General features: G+C 31.9%; 1 protein-coding gene across 2 annotated transcripts in view; it reads left to right on the forward strand.

Annotated features, from left to right (window-relative positions):
- Positions 1–24,294, forward strand: part of LOC149899276 (uncharacterized) — a 60,399-nt gene that overhangs the window by 30,105 nt on the left and 6,000 nt on the right. Inside the window, exons 2-3 of one of the 2 annotated variants that reach the window (XM_090114152.1) lie at positions 8,729–8,776; positions 22,865–23,832. In XM_090114152.1, coding sequence (XP_089970278.1) covers positions 22,872–23,832 — 961 coding nt within the window. In that variant the 5' untranslated portion in view covers positions 8,729–8,776; positions 22,865–22,871. Of the gene's footprint in view, positions 1–8,728; positions 8,777–9,161; positions 9,327–22,864; positions 23,833–24,294 lie in introns of those variants that run through there. The other variant, XM_090114151.1, reaches the window with a different exon arrangement.

The following is a 24,294-nucleotide window of genomic DNA, read 5'->3' on the forward strand; positions in this document are numbered from 1 at the left end:
ATCAGGTTCTATAACATAATGGTGTTTTAAGTCTTTAATGACTAAAAATGGTGTTTTGAATCGATTTTGAAATATTTAATGACAGAAAACTAGATAAAAACGTGTAAAAACGATACAGGAAGATGATCCGGAACTCAAGTAGTAATAAAATTAGGTTTGATATAAATATTACGTGATATCCGCTAGAAAGTTTGTGATAAAATAGTTTCATTATTTTTATCATTATGTAATTAGTAAGAGGCTTCTAGTGCGTTTAACATTGGTGTGATTTTGATCCGGAACGGTTGTTTTAACCAGTTAATGACTATGTTAAATAGCACCTGCACTTTATATTTATTAGATATAATTATTGAAGTGATGGTCGTGAACATTTTTTTTATGTAAAAGAAAAGCTGGGCGAACAAATAATTTGAGTGTAAAGGTGTTGCATATAAATAGTGTAAATATATTTAGATAATGTTCCAATAACCCCGTATATAATTATTATTTTATTAAAGTTTTTTTTATTGGGTTTGAAAGCCAAATATCAGCCTAAACCTACTGGGTTAATAGTTTTGCGTAAAGAATATTATTAATCTTCTTTTATTGAAGTTCGTGCCTCATTTGTGTTGAATGTAGCGTATTCATACGAATAAATTGATTTGCAAAGACACAGTGAACTTAGAAACCGTTTAATAAGTGGAAATTATCATTGACACCACTCAAATCTACCCATCTTCACAGTACTATGACTTATAGAAGCAATTTGAGCTTAGAAGCATGATAATCGACACTTATGGAAACACGTCACTATGACTAAATTTAGTATCATGAACCCTTCGACCTTTAGTTTCAGACGTTTTAGCACTTCTACTATGGAAGTTTCACGTTAGCTTGCGTGTTTGAGATCGATAAACTCATGTGAGCCCCGGTTTTGGCGTGAAAAGTGTTGCATAATCAATGTATTATAGATATATTATGATGTATATGTTACTGAAATTGTAAGGCTTTACACTATATGAATTGATTTAGTGTTAGATTAACGGTTATAAGTACTATTATGCTTTCATCGACATTAACAACAATTTTCTGTTCATATTATTGAAGTTCGTTGTCGTTATACTATACTCTTTGCATGAGTAGATCATCACTTTTTTGTCGCTACTACACATAATATGGACAGTCTGAAAGAGATAAGGCCGAGGTACGTAAAGCTGGCGATGAAAAATTAGCGAAATTAAAAAAAAACAACACCAGAATTTGTTGCTTATTTGTTGCTAATTAGTTGCTATAATGACGATTTTGTTGCTCAATCCGTTCGCTGAAAATCAGCAACAGTTCTAGCTTAACGTTAAGGTAGCGTGAAGAAATTGGAAAAAGGGATGGATCGTTGCAAAAATGCAGGTGAATTTGTTGCTAATTTGTTGCTGCATAAAAACAGTGAAAATTTTGAATTTTTTTCATTGGCGCCAAAAATAACACAGGCCACGTCAACTTAATTGTCGATTTTCGGTAGTGAAACATAAAAAAAAATTTGTTGCTCCTCACATCGTTCACTGGCAGAGTGTACGGAGCCAGCAACAAAATAGAAACCGGAAGTAGAGTTAATTTTGAAACCAGTTTGCTAGAAAATCGTCCACGCCAGCTTAACTGTCGATTTTCGGTAGTGAAACATAAAAAAAAATTTGTTGCTCCTCACATCGTTCACTGGCACAGTGTACAGAGCCAGCAACAAAATAGAAACCGGAAGTAGAGTTAATTTTGAAACCGGTTTGCTAGAAAATCGTCCACGCCAGCTTAACTGTCGATTTTCAGTAGTGAAACATAAAAAAAAATTTGTTGCTCCTCACATCGTTCACCGGCACAGTGTACAGAGCCAGCAACAAAATAGAAACCGGAAGTAGAGTTAATTTTGAAACCGGTTTGCTAGAATGTCGTCCACGCCAGCTTAACTGTCGATTTTCGGTAGTGAAACATAAAAAAAAAATTGTTGCTCCTCACATCGTTCACTGGCACAGTGTACAGAGCCAGCAACAAAATCGAAACCAGAAGGAGAGTTAATTTTGAAACCGGTTTGCTCGAAAATCGTCCACGCCAGCTTAACTGTCGATTTTCGGTGTTGAAACATAAAAAAAAATTTGTTGCTCCTCACATCGTTCACCGGCACAGTGTACAGAGCCAGCAACAAAATAGAGACCGGAAGTAGAATTAATTTTGAAACCGGTTTGCTAGAAAATCGTCCACGCCAGCTTAACTGTCGATTTTCGGTAGTGAAACATAAAAAAAAATTGTTGCTCCTCACATCGTTCACTGGCACAGTGTTCAGAGCCAGCAACAAAATAGAAACCGGAAGTAGAGTTAATTTTGAAACCGGTTTGCTAGAAATTCGTCCACGCCAGCTTAACTGTCGATTTTCGGTAGTGAAACATAAAAAAAAAATTGTTGCTCCTCACATCGTTCATTGGCACAGTGTACAGAGCCAGCAACAAAATAAAAACCGGAAGGAGAGTTAATTTTGAAACCGGTTTGCTAGAATATCGTCCACGCCAGCTTAACTGTCGATTTTCGGTAGTGTAACATAAAAAATATTTGTTGCTCCTCACATCGTTCACTGGCACAGTGTACAGATCCCATCTGTACTTAATATCGTCCACGCCAGCTTAACTGTCGATTTTCGGTAGTGAAACATAACAAATATTTTTTATGTTTCACTACCGAAAATCGACAGTTAAGCTGGCGTGGACGACATTCTAGCAAACCGGTTTCAAAATTAACTCTCCTTCCGGTTTCTATTTTGTTGCTGGCTCTGTACACTGTGCCCGTGAACGATGTGAGGAGCAACAAATTTTTTTTTTTATGTTTCACTACCGAAAATCGACAGTTAAGCTGGCGTGGACGATTTTCTAGCAAACTGGTTTCAAAATTAACTCTACTTCCGGTTTCTATTTTGTTGCTGGCTCCGTACACTGTGCCAGTGAACGATGTGAGGAGCAACAAATTTTTTTTTATGTTTCACTACCGAAAATCGACAATTAAGTTGACGTGGCCTGTGTTATTTTTGGCGCCAATGAAAAAAATTCAAAATTTTCACTGTTTTTATGCAGCAACAAATTAGCAACAAATTCACCTGCATTTTTGCAACGATCCATCCCTTTTTCCAATTTCTTCACGCTACCTTAACGTTAAGCTAGAACTGTTGCTGATTTTCAGCGAACGGGTTGAGCAACAAAATCGTCATTATAGCAACTAATTAGCAACAAATAAGCAACAAATTCTGGTGTTGTTTTTTTTTAATTTCGCTAATTTTTCATCGCCAGCTTTACGTACCTATAAGGCCGCCTTATGTACCTACCGTGTTAATCCATTTTGAATGATTGTAAATAATTTTATTGGTGTGGTATAATAAATTGATAATGAATAAAATCCAAACTATAGACAATGTAATACGACTTACCACTACACTTACCACATATTATACGAAGAGGTTCTCGCACAAAAGAGCGTGTGTGCAGAGCACACGTGTCAGAACTCAGAAATGAAACTTTATAACTAAATTTTACTCTCAACGCGCCTAAAGAAGTTTCACTTTAAAAATATAAATAAAGCTACGAATTAGGAACCCATTTTCACAACATGCACGCAATAAATAATTTGGAAAATCCAAAAGTGCACGCCTCATAATTTTTTTTTAATAAATATTTTTAATTATTATTTTTGTTTATTTAATAACAATTAAACCACATCGAATCAGACCCTGAAAAATGAAAGGGTTCTATTCCTGAGCATACTCAAGCGTAAGAGAAAAAAAAAGACTCGATTAGTAAAGTATTTCGGTCGCTATCGTGTTAACAAGAAAAAGGATCCGCACATACAGACACACGGACGTCCAAGACAGAACTTTTTTAAACTGTTTTTTAACTAGTTTAAATAACAAAAATGACATCAAAAATATCATGAACGTTAAAAATAGTGTTTTTTCTTAATATGTGTGTGTATGTATTATCTTACAAGTGCAATGTATGATACATAAAGACATTTTAAGTTTGAAAAATCAGATGTTTTGCGCGAAGCGACAGTAGTACCCACCTCAACGCTTCGCTTATGAGGCGTGCAATATAGAAGCAAGCAAGTCTCAAATGATTTTTTTACCAAGCTTACATAGGGGTAATAAACAAAAGCTAAAGAGCTTTTTTAGTCATCGATAATAGAGGTGGGTGGACTGTCATGGCTACATTATGTGACACGCTGTCAGATAAAAGTAAGTAAGTAATGCTGTAAGCATTTTGCATGCGTTAATGGATGCATACCTGTGTCATGTTTAATGATTTTTATTCGATCTAGACTATAGATTAATATATGCCAATCAGAGGAAGTATATTTGAAATGTGGAAGATAGTTATTATTAAACAATACATGTATTTGGTCGAACACTCTAAGAATTTAATAGATATAATTGAAAACTTATTTCCCAATTATCAAATTAATTTAAAAATGCAGAATAGGCAACCCACTTGCCCTATACAACCTACAAATGTATACTAATAAAATAAAGCTGAAGTTTGTTTGTTTGCTTGTTTAAACGCGTCAATATAAGGAACTACTGGTCCGATTGTAAAATTATTTCAGTATTAGATAGCCCATTTATTAAGACAGGCTATAAATATCACGAAGACCAATAGGAGAGGAGCAATGCGGGGAAAACCGCGGGACACAGCTAGTAACATTTTGCAAAACTAATTGAACTGTAACCCGAATAAAGTTCCGCATACATTTTCCACTGTTCCGTAAATCGAAATTGCCAATAAGTGTTTCACACGCGATTCTTGGAGCTCGAATGTAGGTTTAGTTTGAGCTAACAATACCTACATGTAATTACGGCAATTAAAAATTAAACCCGGTTTAAAGTTACTGAATTTAAATTGAGTTATTCATTGGTTTTGTTTTGTTTCGTATTACAATTAATAATTGTGTTGAAATAATTAAATTACTAAATTGTCAGCTATAGATTTATATGTTGAAAATAATTCTAATTAATGTTGATTAGTATATTTAGAAATAGGTATATGGTACAATGTTTACACAATATCTTCAAATGTTTTGTGTTTAGAGCCGAGAGGAGTACGTGTACCTGAACTACCTTAACACTATTCAATTTCCTATGTAAAAAAATATGTAAAATGGGTTTCTCAGTCTTCATTTACGCAAACAAACCTATAAAATCAATAAATCGAATTGGCCTTTCCCGAGACTATCATACAACCTGTTTATACATACATTATTTTTACGTACTTTTCAAATTATTAACAATCTATCTATAAGTAGGTCAGGTAAAAACAAGAATTATTAAATAGAAATTAATATGATCCAATTAGTCGCACGCGGAACTTTTTCTTAATTAATAGCGACATTTTAAAATGCCAATGTCAAGAGAAGAGAATCGCTAATTTCTAATAAATCACTAAAGGTGAAGTTGAAAATGCATTATTATTGATTATTATCGAATTATATTTCATTCTACGTCATTTGTTATGGAAATTCGTTAAAATTTACATTTTTATTAACAATTAATTTTGAAACCAGTTTAAAGTGTTTGAAAGTGTGCGAATATTTTGAGATCTATTCTTTCTTTTCTATACTTTCTTATAGAAATATTTATACATATTTGAATAATAGATTATTGAGTGACCTTGCTACCGGACGTGGTATGGTGAACCGAATTTAAATTTTAAACAAAAAATACCTATATTGTATCGATAAAATGCACATAATTGCAAATAATTGTGTCGATAACTATCACGTTATTTTAAAATTTATTTTCTGTATAGTATTTAGATTTGTTTAAGCCGCCTACTCTTTATACAACTTACAAACTGTATATAAAAAAAACGTTTAGAAAAGTCATTGCAGAATTAACAAGCTCTTTAGTTTGCCGATTTATGCACAATATTTTCAATACAAAACTAACAATACAGGGTCGTTAAGAGCCAATCAATCCAAATTCATTTATAATAGTAGGTATTGCCGGTTAATGACCTCAGAGACTGCACTTGAGATCAAAGGTTGCCGCCGTTTCGTGAATCGCCTTAACCCCTTTCACTTTCGCATAGACAGTATACACAACTATTTTATTATTATTTAAAACGGATGTCACATGGAATCAATGTCAAATTAAGAGAGTGGTCAATGTCATAGAATGATTTGTTTATTCATCGGTTTGTTTATTCGATAAACATTCACTGCCAATAAATTGATTAAACTAATAGTTTTTAAACTCTATCAAAATGTTTGTATGCTTGTCTTTCTTTTTACGTACAGTCTATAATGTAATTAAAAACGTAAGAGCAACAATTTAACACAGAGCATCTAGATAACTCAAATTCAATAATTATTTTATTCAACAAGACTTTAGAAGCGCTTTTCAATAGTCAAAATACTGAAAAATAGTTATTTACCATTTGTCAATATTGAGTTCGCATTCATTCATATTTGGGCAACCGATTTGTCCCCAAAAAGCCAAAAGTATGAATGGCCCAAACCCCAGACTCAAAGCTCGTGACAGCACATCGGAGGTGGTTAAATAACTCTCGATCAAAGGCCTCCGCAGCCTCCCGTGAGCCCTTTCACTTTCATGGGGTTTGGTTCCATGGACCTACGAAGATATTTTATTAAACGCTATTTATTTCTATAACGATTGTGTAAATTATCATGGCGAAGTCTTATTGTGTTCGTAAGCCTCACATGGCAAAGCCTTTTCTTGTGTAAAAATCTTAATTTTTTATTATTATTAACGATACGAATAAAAGAAAAGCCTGCCTTTCCTACAACTGATATACGTATTAATTGAAATGACATTATAAAACGCAAATCAGATGAAACAGTGAAAAGTTATTTAGTTTCTTACATTCTTGTAGAAAATTTCAACGTGCGAAAGATAATTAGGTAATATACCTCAAAACTTTAATCATTAATGATATATAGGTAAAGAAATCGTCCCTCAGCTGGTCAGCTCTCAATGGAAACGCGCTCAATACGATTGACCCGCTCGTGCGAGTTCCGTAAGTTTTTGCCGCAGCCCGAGGCGCTTCGAAGAAATGAAAGCCGATGTATCGCCGGCTTCCGCTACACACGGAACTGTGGAACGTGTTGGAATAGGAATATAGAACACTTTAGAATTAGGACAGGCTTTAAGGGCGGTTAGAATTGTTTAAATTTCAAGTTTAGGAGTAGGAATTCGAAAAGGAAAGTTCAATAAATACTATACGCGATTACGCGATAATTCGATAAACTGAAATTATTATTCACAGATTATTCCGTTTTTGTATTCTATTTTATATTAATCACCTAGGTACAGTACATATTTGTATAAAAGGTGAAATAAAGGCAAATTTATTTCCGTTAATTTGAATAAGAGAGATGTTATTGTATGATGAAATTCATAATTGAAGATGAATGATGAGATGATTCATCGCCGCCAGTAATCCTTAGAAATTTCTTCATTCTTTTATCCTTATTAACAGAAATTCACTGTCAGATCGTATTTTTTTCATTACCATCATCAGATAAGCAAATTTTATGCACATTATTTAAGTACCTATCTAAGTATAAACGCTAAAATGTAACATTGTTGAGTTAATGCTTCATCGACCAACTTCTTTTTAATTAACAAGGAAAAGACCATAATTAGTAATTACATTATACATAACAACAATCCATCCAGCAAATTGGTTTTCTTTGTAAAGCCTAATTTCTGACAAATCGAACACATTAGATCAGCCTTTCCCAATCTTTTCCAAAGGCAGGTCCACGCTAGGTTACCATGATCCACGTACTCCTAAAACCTTATTCGCAGTACTCACCTAGGTCAATCTAAGTCTATTTAAAAAAATTATTGAACTTATTCTTATGTAGTGTTTTTGTATGAAATAGATTAGCCACCCATCACTTGATAGATTATTCTATCTTAAAACTGAAGACTGAAAAATACAAAGTACTGCTGTTAGAATAGTCTGGTTACCTAATTTTTTTGATTTGTCTGCGATATGATACCCCCTGTGATATGCTCGCGGACCTCAAGTTGGGAAAGGCTGCATTAGATCATTACTAGGCGTCCATCAAATCAATTTGTTAAATAATCAGATTTTCGCTCGGGTGACCATGATAATTATAACTTACTCAATGTGTATGTAGAACAAAAAGTATAAACTGTGCTACAGAATGAATAAATAATGGTTAATGATCATAATTTCACTGTTACGTTTTGACTAGTACGTAAAGGTTCGTTTTAATTTAGGTTTGATGATAATAAATTCATTTTTAATTGATAGGTTATTATTTTGCGCTACATAATATTTATGTAGAGCAAAATAATATGAGAGAAACGTGCTTAAATGTATGGTGTTTATTTGATGGCATAGGTCTTTATTATACGGTCATTGAAATCCTACAATTTGCTTTCACCCTCTTAGCGAGATGAAGTAAGTCACCTATCATTCGATTAAATTCCATGTGTAAATGTTATCAAGTATAATTAATGATAACATAACCTTTGACACACATTATTAAAACTTTTTGATGCTATGCTTCTGATAATCTTATTTCTTTTCCCAAATCAAATCCAAACATAAAATAACTAAAATCGTTGTAAAAAATAATTCGACAAGGAAAAGTGTTGTCCTAGAATACAATCCACTGCCTTCAGCACCTGCCTTGAAAGCGATATGAGTTATAATATTACATGTCTTTGTTACAGGTCACTGGACGGTTGCGGTCACCCCTCTGGGCGCCGTTATTAGACCATGTAAGTTCTGGATCTTGTGCTATATGGATATTTTGAACTTCTAGCATGTCTTGTTTATATACAGGGTGTTTGGAGGGTGAATAGACAGATTAATGTATGTATACAAATGTCGAATATGACTTCACTCTAGTATTTACTTAGTTCTTTATTCCCTGCGATTTGTTTCTGAAAATGACAAATAGTTCAGTCAATATCCGAGTCTATAGTCTATGCTCTACCATAAACAATATTAGACAATGTTCCACTCCAATCATAAATAATATCTCCAATAACACAATAACAGATCTTATGAAATAATCGTTACGATAATCGATTCCACCCCATTCGTGCGTGATTATTCTTTCGCCGCTTATCGTCACGTTCCGTTGCGATTATGAAAATCGATACAATTACGATTGGAGATTTCCGAACGCACGTCGCCAACTCGTTTTTCAATAGTCTTTGGTTCTCTTTCAAAACCCGCGGAATTCTTTTCGTGACTGTTTCAGTGTGAAATTTGAAATTGTGCCAGTGTGATGAAAAAGACGTGTCGAAATTTTTGGATTTGGCTGTAAGTTGTACTCCAGGCCTGGTATTTGGAGCATATCTTAGTTTTCCTGTAGAATGAGAATTAGCCATCTATTAAAATAATTTGTGTTCATTCCATATTAATAGGGATTTGCTTCTATCGTAATTTATTATCAAATTATGCGGGTACCTCATTGCATTTTCTTCTGAAAAAAAAACTATGCCGGATTTAAAGCAACTATTTCAAATTATGATATAAACAGTGCGAAGAATGTGAAACTATTTATCAATTGAAATTTATTACCAAACGTAAAATTATATAAAAAAAATCACATCGGCATTAGGTAATCAAGCATTCCAGGTTACAATTGTTTTTATTACAAAAGCAAAAATTTAGTACGTTACAAAACAATAGAGAAAAATGTTTAATAATTCATTCGAACGTTCCATATTCAAATCAAATAGCCACAGATCCACAATGACGCACAGATTATGCTAGCTAAACAAAAGGCTGGTTCGCACGCTTTGACGCCAAGTAACTTAATTGTTAGAGATGAAATCAGTCTTTTTCTAAAACTGTCTCACACTTTCATTATATAAACAATAAAGTGTGTTTTCTAGTTTATCAGATTTCTAAGTTCAAACTTTTGTTTATGACCGCGATGTTTTCTGATATTGCTAAAAATGTGTATTGTGTATTTCAAAAGCGGAGCAAGATACGGTCATTGATATTATCAAGTCGTGTAATTTAAATCGAAAGGGTGTTTTTTTTGCTTGGAATTATAATGACACAATTTTATTCAAAATATTTCAAATCTTCCTTCGTTTTAAAAACTCCTTCAACCACTTCCATTCTCTTTGTTTTACTCATTTCAAACTAATTATATGTTTAACTTCTTATTTTTACCTCGCTGCGTTTGTTTATACTATTTTTAAGTGATTTTTATTACTTGGTTACAAAAGGATGCGCAAAAACTCTTAGTTATGTTGTCATCTCGACCTTGTAAGATGCACAATACAATATGAATCATTTATTAATGATTGCCAATAACGAATGCAATTGAGTATTTGAATAAAAAAAAATTATTGATTTTTTTTATGTATTTTGAAACTTTATTATTAATAATATTGATATTTAATACAAATAACTTCAAAAACATTTTTTTCCGTTAATTATAAGCAATTAAAAATTGATGAAATTTAAATTAGAATCACGTGACTACAAACGCGCCATGACTGGTCACCATATAGTTGTGACGTCATAATGTTATAACGTTTACGGCTATTACAATAATATTGATTTATTGCTAAGATACGATTTGTTTGTTGGTTCCGAATTAGTTAGTTAGTTACGAAAATAATATTCTTGATGTTGATATATTTATGATCACCGATTTTTGTCAGGAGTTGCCTTTGTAGTATTCGTACATAATGGTACAAAACGATAACTTTTGAGGTTCGCCATTTTTAATATAAATTTAAATAATATAATTAAAATTAATATAATTAATATGTAATTTAATAATGACAACAAAATTAAATAGATCAAAACCCTGTATTTATTATTAACACGCTTTTATTAGCTTCATCTGTATGTTTGTATGTAACCGACTCCTTTCGAAGTTTCGACCCGATTTTGACCCACTTAAAACCGACGGGTTTTGTTCTATCAAGGTCCGATGACAATACAATAATATCATAAATTTATCCTTTTATACTGATAAGGATCGCCAGGATCAGCTTAAAACATATGTTTGTAAGTAACCAATTCTCCTTTCGATTCGATTTAGACCCACTATAAACCGACGGATTTAATTTAAATTTTGTATACTTATAAAAACCCGGTAACAATACAATAATTTCATGAATTTATCTTATTATCCTGTTTAGTTTTTCAAACTACAATACATATTTATTTTTCTATCAACTGCAATGAGTGAAAACTAACATTATGACGTCACACGCATTCGGGTGACGCTTCGGGAGTTGTCGGCGTGTCTTCGGTACTGGATTCAAAGACTAATTTTTATTTTGAAATAACTTTTGAATTATTGCAAAAAAAATAAAAATAAAAACAGTTTTGTTATAAAACTAATATATGATCTTTCCATTTATCACAAAAAAAATTTTCATTCAAATACTCAATTGTTTTCCTGCTTATGGTTATCTATGGCTTTTTGTATCCGGAATTATTCTACCGACTTCAAAAAAAAATTGTTTTTTTGGTTTGTTACATCAGACCTTTCGACTGGGATAAGCGATTTTGTTGATTATTTATTATTTGAAAGCCTTTTAAATTTTTCCGGTTGGTCCCTTTAAAATGTTGTCCAGTTCTGATCATTTGAAGGAAGTTTTTAAAATCCATACTAATATTATAAATGCGAAAGTAACTCTGTCTGTCTGTCTGTTACTCAATCACGCCTTAACTACTGAACCAATTTGCATGAAATTTGGTATAGAGATATTTTGATACCCGAGAAAGGATATAGGAAAGGTTTTATCCCGGAAATCCTACGGGAACGGGTTTTTCTTTGAAAACGCGGGCGAAGCCGCGGGCGGAAAGCTAGTTAACTATAATTTGATGACAATTGACGCAAATGTCTTTGTAAATATGTAAGCCTTTGTAGATACGTAATACGTAACAACTTTTGTTTTAATGATTGTGTTCATTAATTGCTTGATAGTTTGCGAATGTGTGAATCTTTGCGTAATTTTTATATTGTTATTATCCAAGACATTTAGCAGATGTGGCTTCTACGTGCGTTGTTATGGGTCTATATAAATAAAAAATATAATCTATACATTTGTATTTAGCCTATTTTGTTCATTGTGAAACAAATAAAACAATCAAGATATACTAAGATCCACGTTTTATTCAATCAAATAAAAATTATAGATAAAGCCAGATAGGTGCATTATATCCCGGTTCATCGAATGTAAAAGCTTACTTTTATAGATTTAAAATTACAATTATGCTAATTTAAAATTATAATTATATTAAAGGGATTTTAACAGAATCGTAAAAAATTGTGCGTCCATAAAATTAAGGTAGCTAAAACCGTAAAACTAAAATAAAAGTGAATGTGGGTAAACTTTCTAAAATTAAAAAGCCAAACTAATGAGTATTGTCTTAATGAATTGTTAATTTAATATTGCATAATTATAATTAGATAATGTTCGTCGTTAGATGTGCTCCTATTGTAAGTCTTAATTATATTTCATTTGAAAACGCTGCATTTAAATGTACCTAAATGCCAATGGTATATACTATACATGAATCTTACCTGTAAATATTATTCAGTTCACAGAAAATGAAACATCAAACTATTTGGTAGGATATTAGGATTCAGTTTATCAGATATATTTTTCTACGTTGGTATCGTGAAAATTTATATATTTCAAAGTTTACACGATTCAGTTTCAAAATCCGATGTAGGCACCTTTGTATAATGTAAACGTCAAATTTTTCTTTCCCAATGGTAATTGACACGTACTTAGATGATTTTTTTAAGGAAACATTATATAAAAAACGACATTATCATGTCGGCATGCATATAAAGCAAGTTTATTTGCACCAATTACTTCCCACGGTTTCCTAAACAAATGCTCATTCAATACCCATTATATATTGCTTCCTGAATAACGTTCACTTGTAATAGGATCTCACGAACCATCAGCCGGCCATCCCTGTTGCATAATGCGTAAAATATCAAAACTGCATTACGTAATGCCTTAAAACATTACTATCTATGCTTGTGGGAACGCGGTACAGACCACACAGTTGGCGGGAATTTGCTTACACTTTGACAGGTGACATTTCCTGTATCGTCCATAGATCATAGAACGTTCAGTGAACGGTTGTTTATGCCCACATATTTCGTTTATTATCTGCGCTGCTTTCATGTTCCTTACATTAAATAAGGTATGTAAGCAAAACACGAGGTATTTATGAATAGATTTCTTATCATCACTGAACTCTCGGTTAATTAATGTCTGCTTTTATCTAAACTTTATGTTTTAGAATTTAAGGTATTTGGTTCAACCATTATTGGTTATACCCAAGCTAAGTACCCAAGCTACTGAATAATTAAAAAAAAATTTAAAACAATGGAACAACAAACTAGGAAACGATAAATGTTACATGATATATTGTAATAATTGATTGGTAAATAATCAAAATATTTTAGATGAAAATGACTAGACTAATGAGGCAAATTTTTAAGATAACTAATGAGCGTAAGCTATACACCGTAAATCGTTAATTACCAACCCCATCAATACACCGTTGCACTTAATTACGTGCAAATGTATTGCGGTATACATTTCACTATAATTTATTTGCGGTCTTCACTACAGGACCTCGTAAATAATGGTAACAGAAGCCTACGTGCCGTGGGATAGGCGCGCTCCCACGCATTCCTAATACCCTGGTACTTGGTGGTGAGATTTATTGAGATTTAGTGGAATTTAATTATGATTTTGCAATTACCGAATTCCAATTGTATCGCATTTTTGAATCTTTTTATTTAAGAAATGCGGATTGGTCTATGATATACAAATATTTACCTACTTACCAATCAAATATACCTACTCTTTAAAATAAAACAATTAACCTAACTACTACAAAATCGGATTACCTGTCTAATTCTAACGTAGATTTAATATATTGGGTATGCAAGTATAATTATTAAGTAGGTAGAGACAATTTTAAGAAATGTCTAAAACAATTCCGTCTGTCTCTTAGCGGACATAACTCAAGTTTCTAGAAATTGTGTCTCGTTAAATCTTTATAATTCAAATATAATGATCAGTTATCATTTACACTTAACACGATACTTTTGATAAGCACTTATCATTCTGTCAAAATGAAACAAGCAAATCATTATTTGATTCGCCTTTTTGCGCATCATGAATTTGTCTTGTTCGTTAGATACTTTCTGATTGAGATGATAATAATTATTAATATGTTTAGTTTCGCTAAACACTTCTAGGAATTGAAATGAAATGTTTATGCAATATTATTTGAGGCTAATCATTTTTTTAAGTCAATTCTGTATCTTTTAAATTGTTTTTATTTACTTTGAATACATACATATATGTATATCCTATTCGTTAAAATGAAATGGAAGTATCTTATGTAATTAATTAGGTGTAATTTTGTAAATAATAATGCACTTATTTATTTCATATTTAATACCTACCAAAAGTATAATTAAGAGCAAAAAGATTATTACATATCCTGTAAAAAGTAAAAGTGATATTAGTTCGGAACTCGGACGGACGAATTTAATTTATTTGTTTTTTATGAACTATCTATTACAGAATCTCTATTCTCTATACAGGGTGTCCCGCTATTGGTATACTAAGCGCGAAGGAACTTGTAGTTTTGCATACACTGATCACGTAAAAAATACTTTAAAAAAAAATTACGTCCAAAATTTTTGCTAAATTTTTCCTGAAAATCCATGTTTTCTTCTCTAGGTTCGAGCAGCCGGCATATACCGCTTCTCTAATATGAGCATTTTATCTTTGAAAACATAATCTTAAACGATAGCTCACGTGCTGGTGGCAAAGTTGGGCGGCTGGCTTGTTATGGGTGTACACATAGAGTTTTAAGAATTCATCTATTTGAAAAAAAAATGCGTCTGGAATTTTTTAATTATTTTTAACGTACTCAGCGTATGCAAAACTATAACCTCCTTTGAGCTTAGTATACCAACAGTGGGACACCCTGTATATAGACACCATTTTCCGTTGTATAAATCCGCCGGTAAATGTCGATTCGATAATATCCGTTTATCTGACAATTATAATTAAAGACATAAAAAAATATTATATAACAAAATTTAAAAAAAATATGCTGTTTCGGTTTCCCTTACCCTAAATGTACGTTAGTTTTTGGAACGAAGTTCCTCATCGCGCGTGCGAAAGGGGGCTAGACGGAAAAAATTAAGACGAAAAGTTGTAATGACACTTTTTGCTGTAGTTGTAAGCCGTGAGGCGTGCGCATCTGTCTCTAACTTAAAACTTCGTTCCATCCGGGTGGACCGGGTGTCCCTTGACACTCTCAAAGATTTTTCTTTAATGTCCTTATTAAATCTGTATATTTATGTACATAGGTGATAGGCGGGTACAATTTTGTATGAATGTATTATGTATGTCTATCAAATAGCATACAACTAGCGTACACTCTGACCGTTAACACCTATACATAACAATTAAACACCTTACCTCAACAATGTAATGTCCCTGCAGTAAAGGTACAACGGTACACATTCCACATTGTTGTGTGTTCTCAAGATATCTCATCGAGAGATAGAAAGCAGATGGGATCATGAACAATTAATTGCCGTAATTACATCATGTGAATGTAGATTGTGTTACAGGAGCTTTGTACTAATTGGGTCATGTGTTTTCCTGTTAATTTGATCAGAGAATTAGTAAACGTAATATGGTCACCCACCAATGGGACAACCACTCCTTTAAAAAAGTTTTAGTTAAGCTACATTTTTTGTGGTTTATTTATTTTAATAACTCCATTGAAATGTTACAATTTAACCGAATATTGAATTTTTTAGAAGATCCAATTTTTGGAATATGAATACTAATAGAAGCTTAACCTCAAGTTTGTGGGTTTGCGGCCTTGTCCCCGGTGTTGTGGTAATAAACATTAATATTTCTACAAAATATCTAAATGGGTCCAACTACTTATAAAAAACTTAGAACCGAAATAATTTATTAAGGTAGTTATTTTTATAGCTGCCTTTAGAGCATTCCCAAATAAATTAAAAGTTTACCAAAAGGATGATTAAAAACACCAGAACTTTTTCATTATACCCATAAATAATACAACGTATAAAATGAGTTAATAAAAATAGTCTTAAATCACACTTAATTGTGTATAATAAGTATAATACTTTAAAGGGATGTCGGTGACCTTACCTTGGAGCTTTTTCTGAACTCCTTAAAGCGAGCTTGTGCTATGTCATGTTGTGAATTAACCTTTATTTATAATCAACCGACTTTAGAAAAGGAGCTTGTCAATGAAACATGTAGTTGTGTAGTCTTATTCGTATATTTTTATATACGAATTTAATAACCTTTTTTTTTATAGTGGGGAAATCTTCCAAAGATACCCACGCGACGGCCCCCGGGGAAGGAGCCGTGGGTTATGTCGGATTCTTACCGACTAAAACCTCCACTGTGTTCCGTCGAGCCGCTTTAATGATGGGGCCGCGGGTATTTGTTATTGCGGGTATTCTTCCGCGACACGAATTTAATAACCTACCTAATGAATGTTTATTTAGAGGTATGTATTTACGGAAGTTTCTCGTCTTTTTAAATTTTATATATAACTGCACATTTATTAATCACAGGAATATAATATATAAACTGGCATTTCGTAAATCTGAAAAGGTTGATGAGATGAACTACAATACAACTGTATTGGGTTATCATACTGCATAATCTTACCAAATAACAATCATAGGCGGTGTGTCTTTGTAAAAGGCAATAATAGTTTGTTTGTTGCAAAATTGTTAAGCTTTTAATGTATATATACATTAAAAGCTTAAAAAAAGTATATATACTTTGTCTACGACTAGAGGTTTGTTTCTATTCAGAGTTTATACTTCCGTACAGGCATTTTGTATGCCAATCAAAGAAACAGAAGCTGGATGTTCGAGCTTTGCGTCTGAGATTTAGAGGTATTAGATAAACTTGCTTTGTGAGACATGAGTCATGATATACTCCATATAGAGTATATGTGGAGTTATCTAATTATCATACCAGTTTAACTAATTACCAAGAATACATTTTTCCCGTAATACATGGAATATGTCACAAGTCGGAAGAAATTCGGAGGCCAACACCATTTATACTTTCATATTAACATTGACCTAGTGAAGGGACGATATAATTATAGCCATAAAAGTAAATGGAGGCTTTTTAAACGTGGTTGAATTAAAATTACAAATTGTAGATACAATATGTATGAAGATCTTACGCTTATTTTCTTAAATCATGCATTCTATTAATGCTGTAACTGGTTTAATAAAAGCACAAGCAAAAAAGTACAAACAAATTAAATCAAATTAAAATTATAATTGGAAAATAATCTTTTACGATAGGTACTTACATTTTTTCTATGTTAAAAATAGGGATGTAACGATACCGATACCGATGCCGATATATCGGCCGATATATCGGCAAGCCGATATATCGGTATCGCCGATAATAAATCAACCGATACCGATATTTTTTTAAGGAAGAGCGGAACCTCCTGACACAAGCATTTTATTTGCTTACTAGGAGTGTTCCAATCACAAATTTGTTTATGTAAAGGAAAGAAATAAATAATTTTGAATTTTTTTAATTTTTAACGTGATAACGTTTTTAAATATGATATGCTTTCATATAACGATTCCAATGGAAATCCTTACCTTATTTGCAGTTACTCGCCCTTAACGCTTTTTTAGTTAAGTAATTTTATTTAGGAAAAATTCTAATAACACTTTTTTGCTTAGCTACAAAGCAGCTAACCCTCATTTTTTAGCTAAAAGGCAGTTATCCGATTCTGGTGATGCATCAGTTTTGGGGATGAGAGTGATGATGAAATAATGTCGCTCCCAAGCAGAGTACCGATTGTTTTTGATTTTCTTTTACAAAACGTATTGTTTCTGATCAGGTTTACTAAGTTTTAAACAATCTAGCAGCTAAATTACGTAAAATATAACAAGTCAAAGTTACGAAAATTTGGTAGGTAATGGTTACGACAGTGCGAACTTTCAATCGTACTTCTCTGTTTAGACTCTGATTTGTCTCTGTAACCGAGAAAGAGAAGAAAGACAGTCTGTACTATTTAATTTTTAAAACTATTTATTAATTATGTAATTTACCCCTTGGGTGGAATTAGTAATCGACTGTCAAGCAATGTACTAGAGATGGTGATACAAAAATTGTTAGGAGTACACTACCTTTGACCCGCTGACGGGGAGTCCATTTTGCAACTATTGCTATTTTTTCTTATCTTTATATGTATTAGATTATTAAGATTTGTATTTTTTACATTGTAGCAAATAAAAAGTTTTCTACCTCCTGCTATTTTCCACATATTCTGGTATATTATATTTTCTGAATGTGGATGAAAGAGTCTTCTAATCATTTGATAAGCGGTTCTACATTATTTATTAAGAGCATCCCACATGTAAGAGCTTGAAGCCCTATTGAAACCAGGGTGTATTTTTTCAAAAACCTTGTGCACAAGTCTTAATTTTTTTTTTCAGGAAACGATTTATGTTTACATTGTTTGTGGTTCTATATGTACTCACATATCCGTGACTCGTATGATGGCTTCGCAGAAGAATATTTATAAAATAACGTTAAAATTGCAATTCTAAATGAATATACGGTTCCAAAAAAGAAAAGTGAGAAGATTTATCTCAATCTTAACCCCTTAATGAGCCACTGTAATGAAATAAACGTGAACATGACGAGAAATAAAGGTTAATTTTATCGAAAACTTAAAAGAGTAATTTAGTAAAAGAGTTTAAAATACTTGTTACTCACAATAAGACGCTAAAACCATTAATTTAGATAGTGTTTAAATCCTTAATACTTAAACCTAAAAGCTTTTGATCCTTTTCCTTTCCATTGGTTGACCTAGAGGATGTAATTCCCGAGAGCAAAGCCTCAGACAGCAGCAAATTTTTAACATTAGTAAGATTAAAATTTCGTACAACTATATAGAATCATAGTACAAAAGCATCCAAAAACCCTTAAACGCTGATTATAAAGTTTTTGAAATTTAAATTAAAATGAAAGTCATAGCTTAAAAGTAGTTATAGTAGCTTAACGACGTTTTAGGTAAGCATTTTATTACTAAATAAAATAAATCACAAAATGAAAATAAAAATACTAAATTACTTAGCTAAAAAGTCGCTATGGTTACGCTTGTCCAGTAAATAGTTAAAATTTTCAGATTATATGCTGAACTAAACGAGAAAAAGTGAATTTAAAAATAAATTATGACAGTTTCTGGGTAAAAACTAATATTTATATATAATAAAATGTCGATCGATGTATCTCACAATAATTATTGTAAGTGTCATAATTTTTAAGAAATAACGATTTCCGTGTTTTTTGCCATTTACTCGAAACTCACTTCGTGGGCTTAACGGCTTTCTAGTTAAAGGATGGCAGAATAGTAAACTTTTATTAGGTACTGATTGTATGTGTATTACTTAAAGTTTAACTGACTTCGTAAAATAATAATACTAAAATAAATGGTTTTGTTGTTTTTTGATTTGGCATTTTTATTCAAAAGAATACGATTAACAGTTGTCTCTGTTAAATGTTGGTAACTTTTTATGCATAATTCACTACATATTTATTTTTCTACCAAGCCATCGATATCGGTATCGGTATCGGTATCGCCGATACATTACTAAAAATATCGGTATCGGTATCGTATCGGCAAAATCATGTATCGTTACATCCCTAGTTAAAAATTTGATATGAGAAAGTTGAATAACAGAAGAGCAAATCAAACTTAATAAAACTGTACTTAAATGCATTCCCCCAATTTAATCTGCCCAAACAAAATGACATAACACACATTGAAACAAACATTCAGCAATTACTAAGCACTAGAAACTTGAAGTCACCAATTATAATAATTTCGCGTAAACCTTTCTATTTGGAGACAAAATCGTTTATACGGATGTACAATAATGAGAAAATGCATTGTGGCAGTGAAAACGTGGTACAATGGTATGAGAAATGTGGTATAATTTGTTTGGGACCCACATTATCCGATGCTAGCACGAATTTATCGCTCGTTATAGCATGCAACTATAGCTCCAGGGTCATCCCGGTTGAGCCTGGGATCAAAAATAGCTTATTGCTTTCAGGAATAATATCGTTAATGTTTAAATTCAGTCTTGTAGTTTCTCAGATAAAAGAGGGACAAAAATCTTTTCGTTTATATATATAACTAGCGGTCCCCCCGGCTTCGCCCGTGGTAGGTACATATTTCGCAATAAAAGGTAGCCTATGTTCTTTCTCGGGGTCTAAAGATTATCTGTGCCAAATTTCATCAAAATCGGTCCAGTAGTTTATGCGTGAAAACCATACATACATACATAAAAAACCTTTCCCCTTTATAATATTCGTATAGATATACTTGCTTCCGCCAGCGATTTTAAAGAAACGTGGGATTTCCGGGATAAAACCAATCCTATGTGTTTATCCAAGTTACACTCTAGGTGTGTGCTGAATTTCATTGTAAACGGTTCAGTAGTATTTGCGTGAAAGAGGGACAAATATACTCACAAACGTTCGCATTAATAATAATTAGTACTCGTATGAAGTACATTATAATTTGATCAATAAATGATATTTATTAATCGGAACACACAAACACAACGTAATTGTAGTATATTACCTAATAATGCTTACATACAGGAAGGTTTTTTACAAGTCTCACGCTCAATCCGCTATTGTGCTTATATCCGATGTTTCTGCTTTCTCTAGCACACATTTATTTTTCTACCCTCGTTTGTGTATATTTTTATTACGTATTTTGCAGGAAAACAGTAACTCAGTATATTCAACCGTTTCGAATAACTCTAAACAGAAAATATTATGTCAGTGAAATACATTTAAACAAAAATGATGTAACCTGCGAAATTTTCAACGCAAATTTACCATGACACATCTATTTTTGGGTGATATTAAATTTAGACCAATTTAACGATTCTTTTACTAATTACAATTCAAACATCAACTTTACCACAGGAATTTTAATCGTATAATATTTTGTACGCAGTACTAATCAATTATGTATTACGTAAATAGCTTGAAGCACAATTTATCATTTATTAACACTTTCTCTATAATATTAGAATAACATTATAACACCCAGGGGCCAGGTGTGTGAAAAACATCAGTGTAGTAACAAGCCATTAGGTTACAAAATTAATAATGTAATTTATTAGATAATCTTAATAACATCGCTCTTACAACAGAAGTGAATCGATTATATGTGAACATCACTTAATTGGGTTATTGCACGCCTCATAAGCGAAGCGTTGAGGTGGGTACTACTGTCACTTCGCGCAAAACATCTGATTTTTCAAACTTAAAATGTCTTTATGTATCATACATTGAACTTGTAAGATAATACATACACACACATATTAAGAAAAAACACTATTTTTAACGTTCATGATATTTTTGATGTCATTTTTGTTATTTAAACTAGTTAAAAAACAGTTTAAAAAAGTTCTGTCTTGGACGTCCGTGTGTCTGTATGTGCGGATCCTTTTTCTTGTTAACACGATAGCGACCGAAATACTTTACTAATCGAGTCTTTTTTTTTCTCTTACGCTTGAGTATGCTCAGGAATAGAACCCTTTCATTTTTCAGGGTCTGATTCGATGTTGTTTAATTGTTATTAAATAAACAAAAATAATAATTAATAAATATTTATTAAAAAAAAATTATGAGGCGTGCACTTTTGGATTTTCCAAATTATTTTTAAATGTTCAAATATTATGACAAATATGTAACTGTGAATAGATACATCGATTATTTATTCATAGATTATAACTATTTATAAATTAGTATTTTATCTGTCTTAGATATGAAAACATACAATTTTGTAAGATGTAAATTAATTAACATAATTTAAGTGCAGACTTACAAGTTACACGTTTCGAAAATGGACTTAAATATTTCCGTATTACAATAAATGAAGTCAAAAAACGCGCATTAAAATTATACAAAAACTTTTTGGAATCAAAGCAATAAAGAACCATTGCCACAGATTCTTAAAAAAAAGATAAAATGCTATTGCTACCATATACAATCTACACCAATTTGCATTTCATATCTAACTGGTCCAATGTTATTTGCATTTTACATCAAATTCAATGTCAATATTTAAAATAAACTTGACATTTGAAACGAAAGTTAGTGAAAGTGCATTATATTATATTATAGGTCATTAAACTTTACGAGCCTTCATTAAAAAAGTTTTAATTGCTATCAGATTTGATGCGGCAATAGCAATAATTTTTATATTTTACAGGTTTTCAAGTCTTTGAAAGTGTATTCATCAGAAATCTGAATATTCAATTAATAATTAAAAAAACAAGTAAAATTACATTCTTGATTACACAAATATGATTTTTCTACACTAATTAAGTATGAAATTATGAATTTTTTAATAAACTGTTAACCATATATCGTAAGATTTTAAAGCTATGACAAAATATGATTGTGTACAAATTGGAATATTTTAGATATGGTCCTCTCACTTTTATGTTCAAATGTATGCGTAGAAAATTGAATTATAAACATTATGAAAATTGATAACCAAATTAGGAAAGCCCCGTAACACTATTTAGAATTTGAGATATCCTTTAAACATTGTCCCTCTTCAATTATGTGAGATACTAAAAATATAATCTATGTTATGTATTATTTGGTTCTATTTCTCCTTTCCCCTCAACAAAAGTCTTAACAACTCATATTGATATTTTATGACAATATGCTAACATTGTATTTTTCTTATTTCAGATCTATAATGACGGTGAAAAAGTCAAATCGGTGCGGAGGCTGGGCGGCGATCGTAGCTCGGCAGAAGTTACATAATGCTAACCAACAAATGGATATTATGAGCATAAACAAACATACAACACAACAAGATTACAACGTTATAGTTAGTTTCAATGAAAAGGATCAGCTACAGTTACATACGAAGGAAGATACAAATGAAGACGACAAACAAAAACTTGTCAAAGATTACAATTCAAAATTCAACAAATACGAAAACATTGCCATCGACGACATTATTACTTGCGTCAATATCGAAAATTTTCCTAATTGCGAAAACACTCTAGTCTTTTACGTAGCCAAAAACCTTGGCACCGAAGCCGTAGCGCTCAAATTTGAAAATGAGCAGGACTTCAAAAGGATATATTTCACGTATAAATATTTCAAAATGCGAAACAGGCTAACAAAGAACTCGTCGAACTATTCGAGTAGTGATAATTTATTTTCTAAAAAGAAATCAAACGATTTCAAGAATAGAAAGAATAGTGTAGACGATTATAGTAATTTTGATAAGAAATCTGAATATGATTTAATGCAAACGACTGATAACGACGGTGTAACGCATATATCAGTGCAGCAAAAGAATTTAAATTTAAGGTATGATCAGCCTTTAAGTCTCATTGGGATAAGAAACGATATGCCGGATGTCGGTGAAATAGACAGTATAATATACACAGATATAGAAATTCCTGCGAAGCCTCAGAAAAAGAAGTTATTCAATAAGAAATCAAAGGCTCCCTCGCCGCCGCTACTTCCCACGAGTAAAGAAACGCCAAAGGTATTAAAAGGTGAATTCGTTAGAGTGAACGTTGATAGATCTCCCGATGTTATACCAAAAGATAATAAGCAAAATAAAATGCCAGATATATTGATGTTTCGAGATAAATCGAAAAGGAGCAGTCCTCCAAACAGCATATGGACGAATAATAAAGGTTAGTAAAGTCGATAATATTTATTTGATTATAATGTGTATTATGCCTGTGTCCCAGCAATGGGAAGGAGTTAAGCGTGCCATTATTTATTTCTAAAATTAAGATGCAAGTATTCAGATTCAAACAATTTATTAACAAAGTTTCTTATGTCGAGATGAAACTTAAAAATAGCAAAGCTTTCATTTGATAAAAACCACCATTACTCGTAGATAACAAAAATCTTATTTATGCCATAGTTTTATTGTTTTATTCCAGTTTCTTAAAGCGAAAGTGAGATTTTTTCCAAGTCCGTATAATTTTATTTCTAATAATTTTTTACTAATGGTAAAAACTTTTACTAAATAAATCGCTTTCGTTGTACTTAAATAAGAAAGATTTAATGTATAGTGTGGGTTCATATATCAGTTACAATACTGAAAAAAAAAAAATTAAAAGATATAACATAAAAACAATAATATCATG

The sequence above is a fragment of the Colias eurytheme genome, chromosome 21, assembly GCF_061535395.1.
Source record: "Colias eurytheme isolate Ceu_HAF_F1 chromosome 21, ilColEury1 Martin Lab GWU primary, whole genome shotgun sequence".
NCBI lineage: Eukaryota > Metazoa > Arthropoda > Insecta > Lepidoptera > Pieridae > Colias > Colias eurytheme.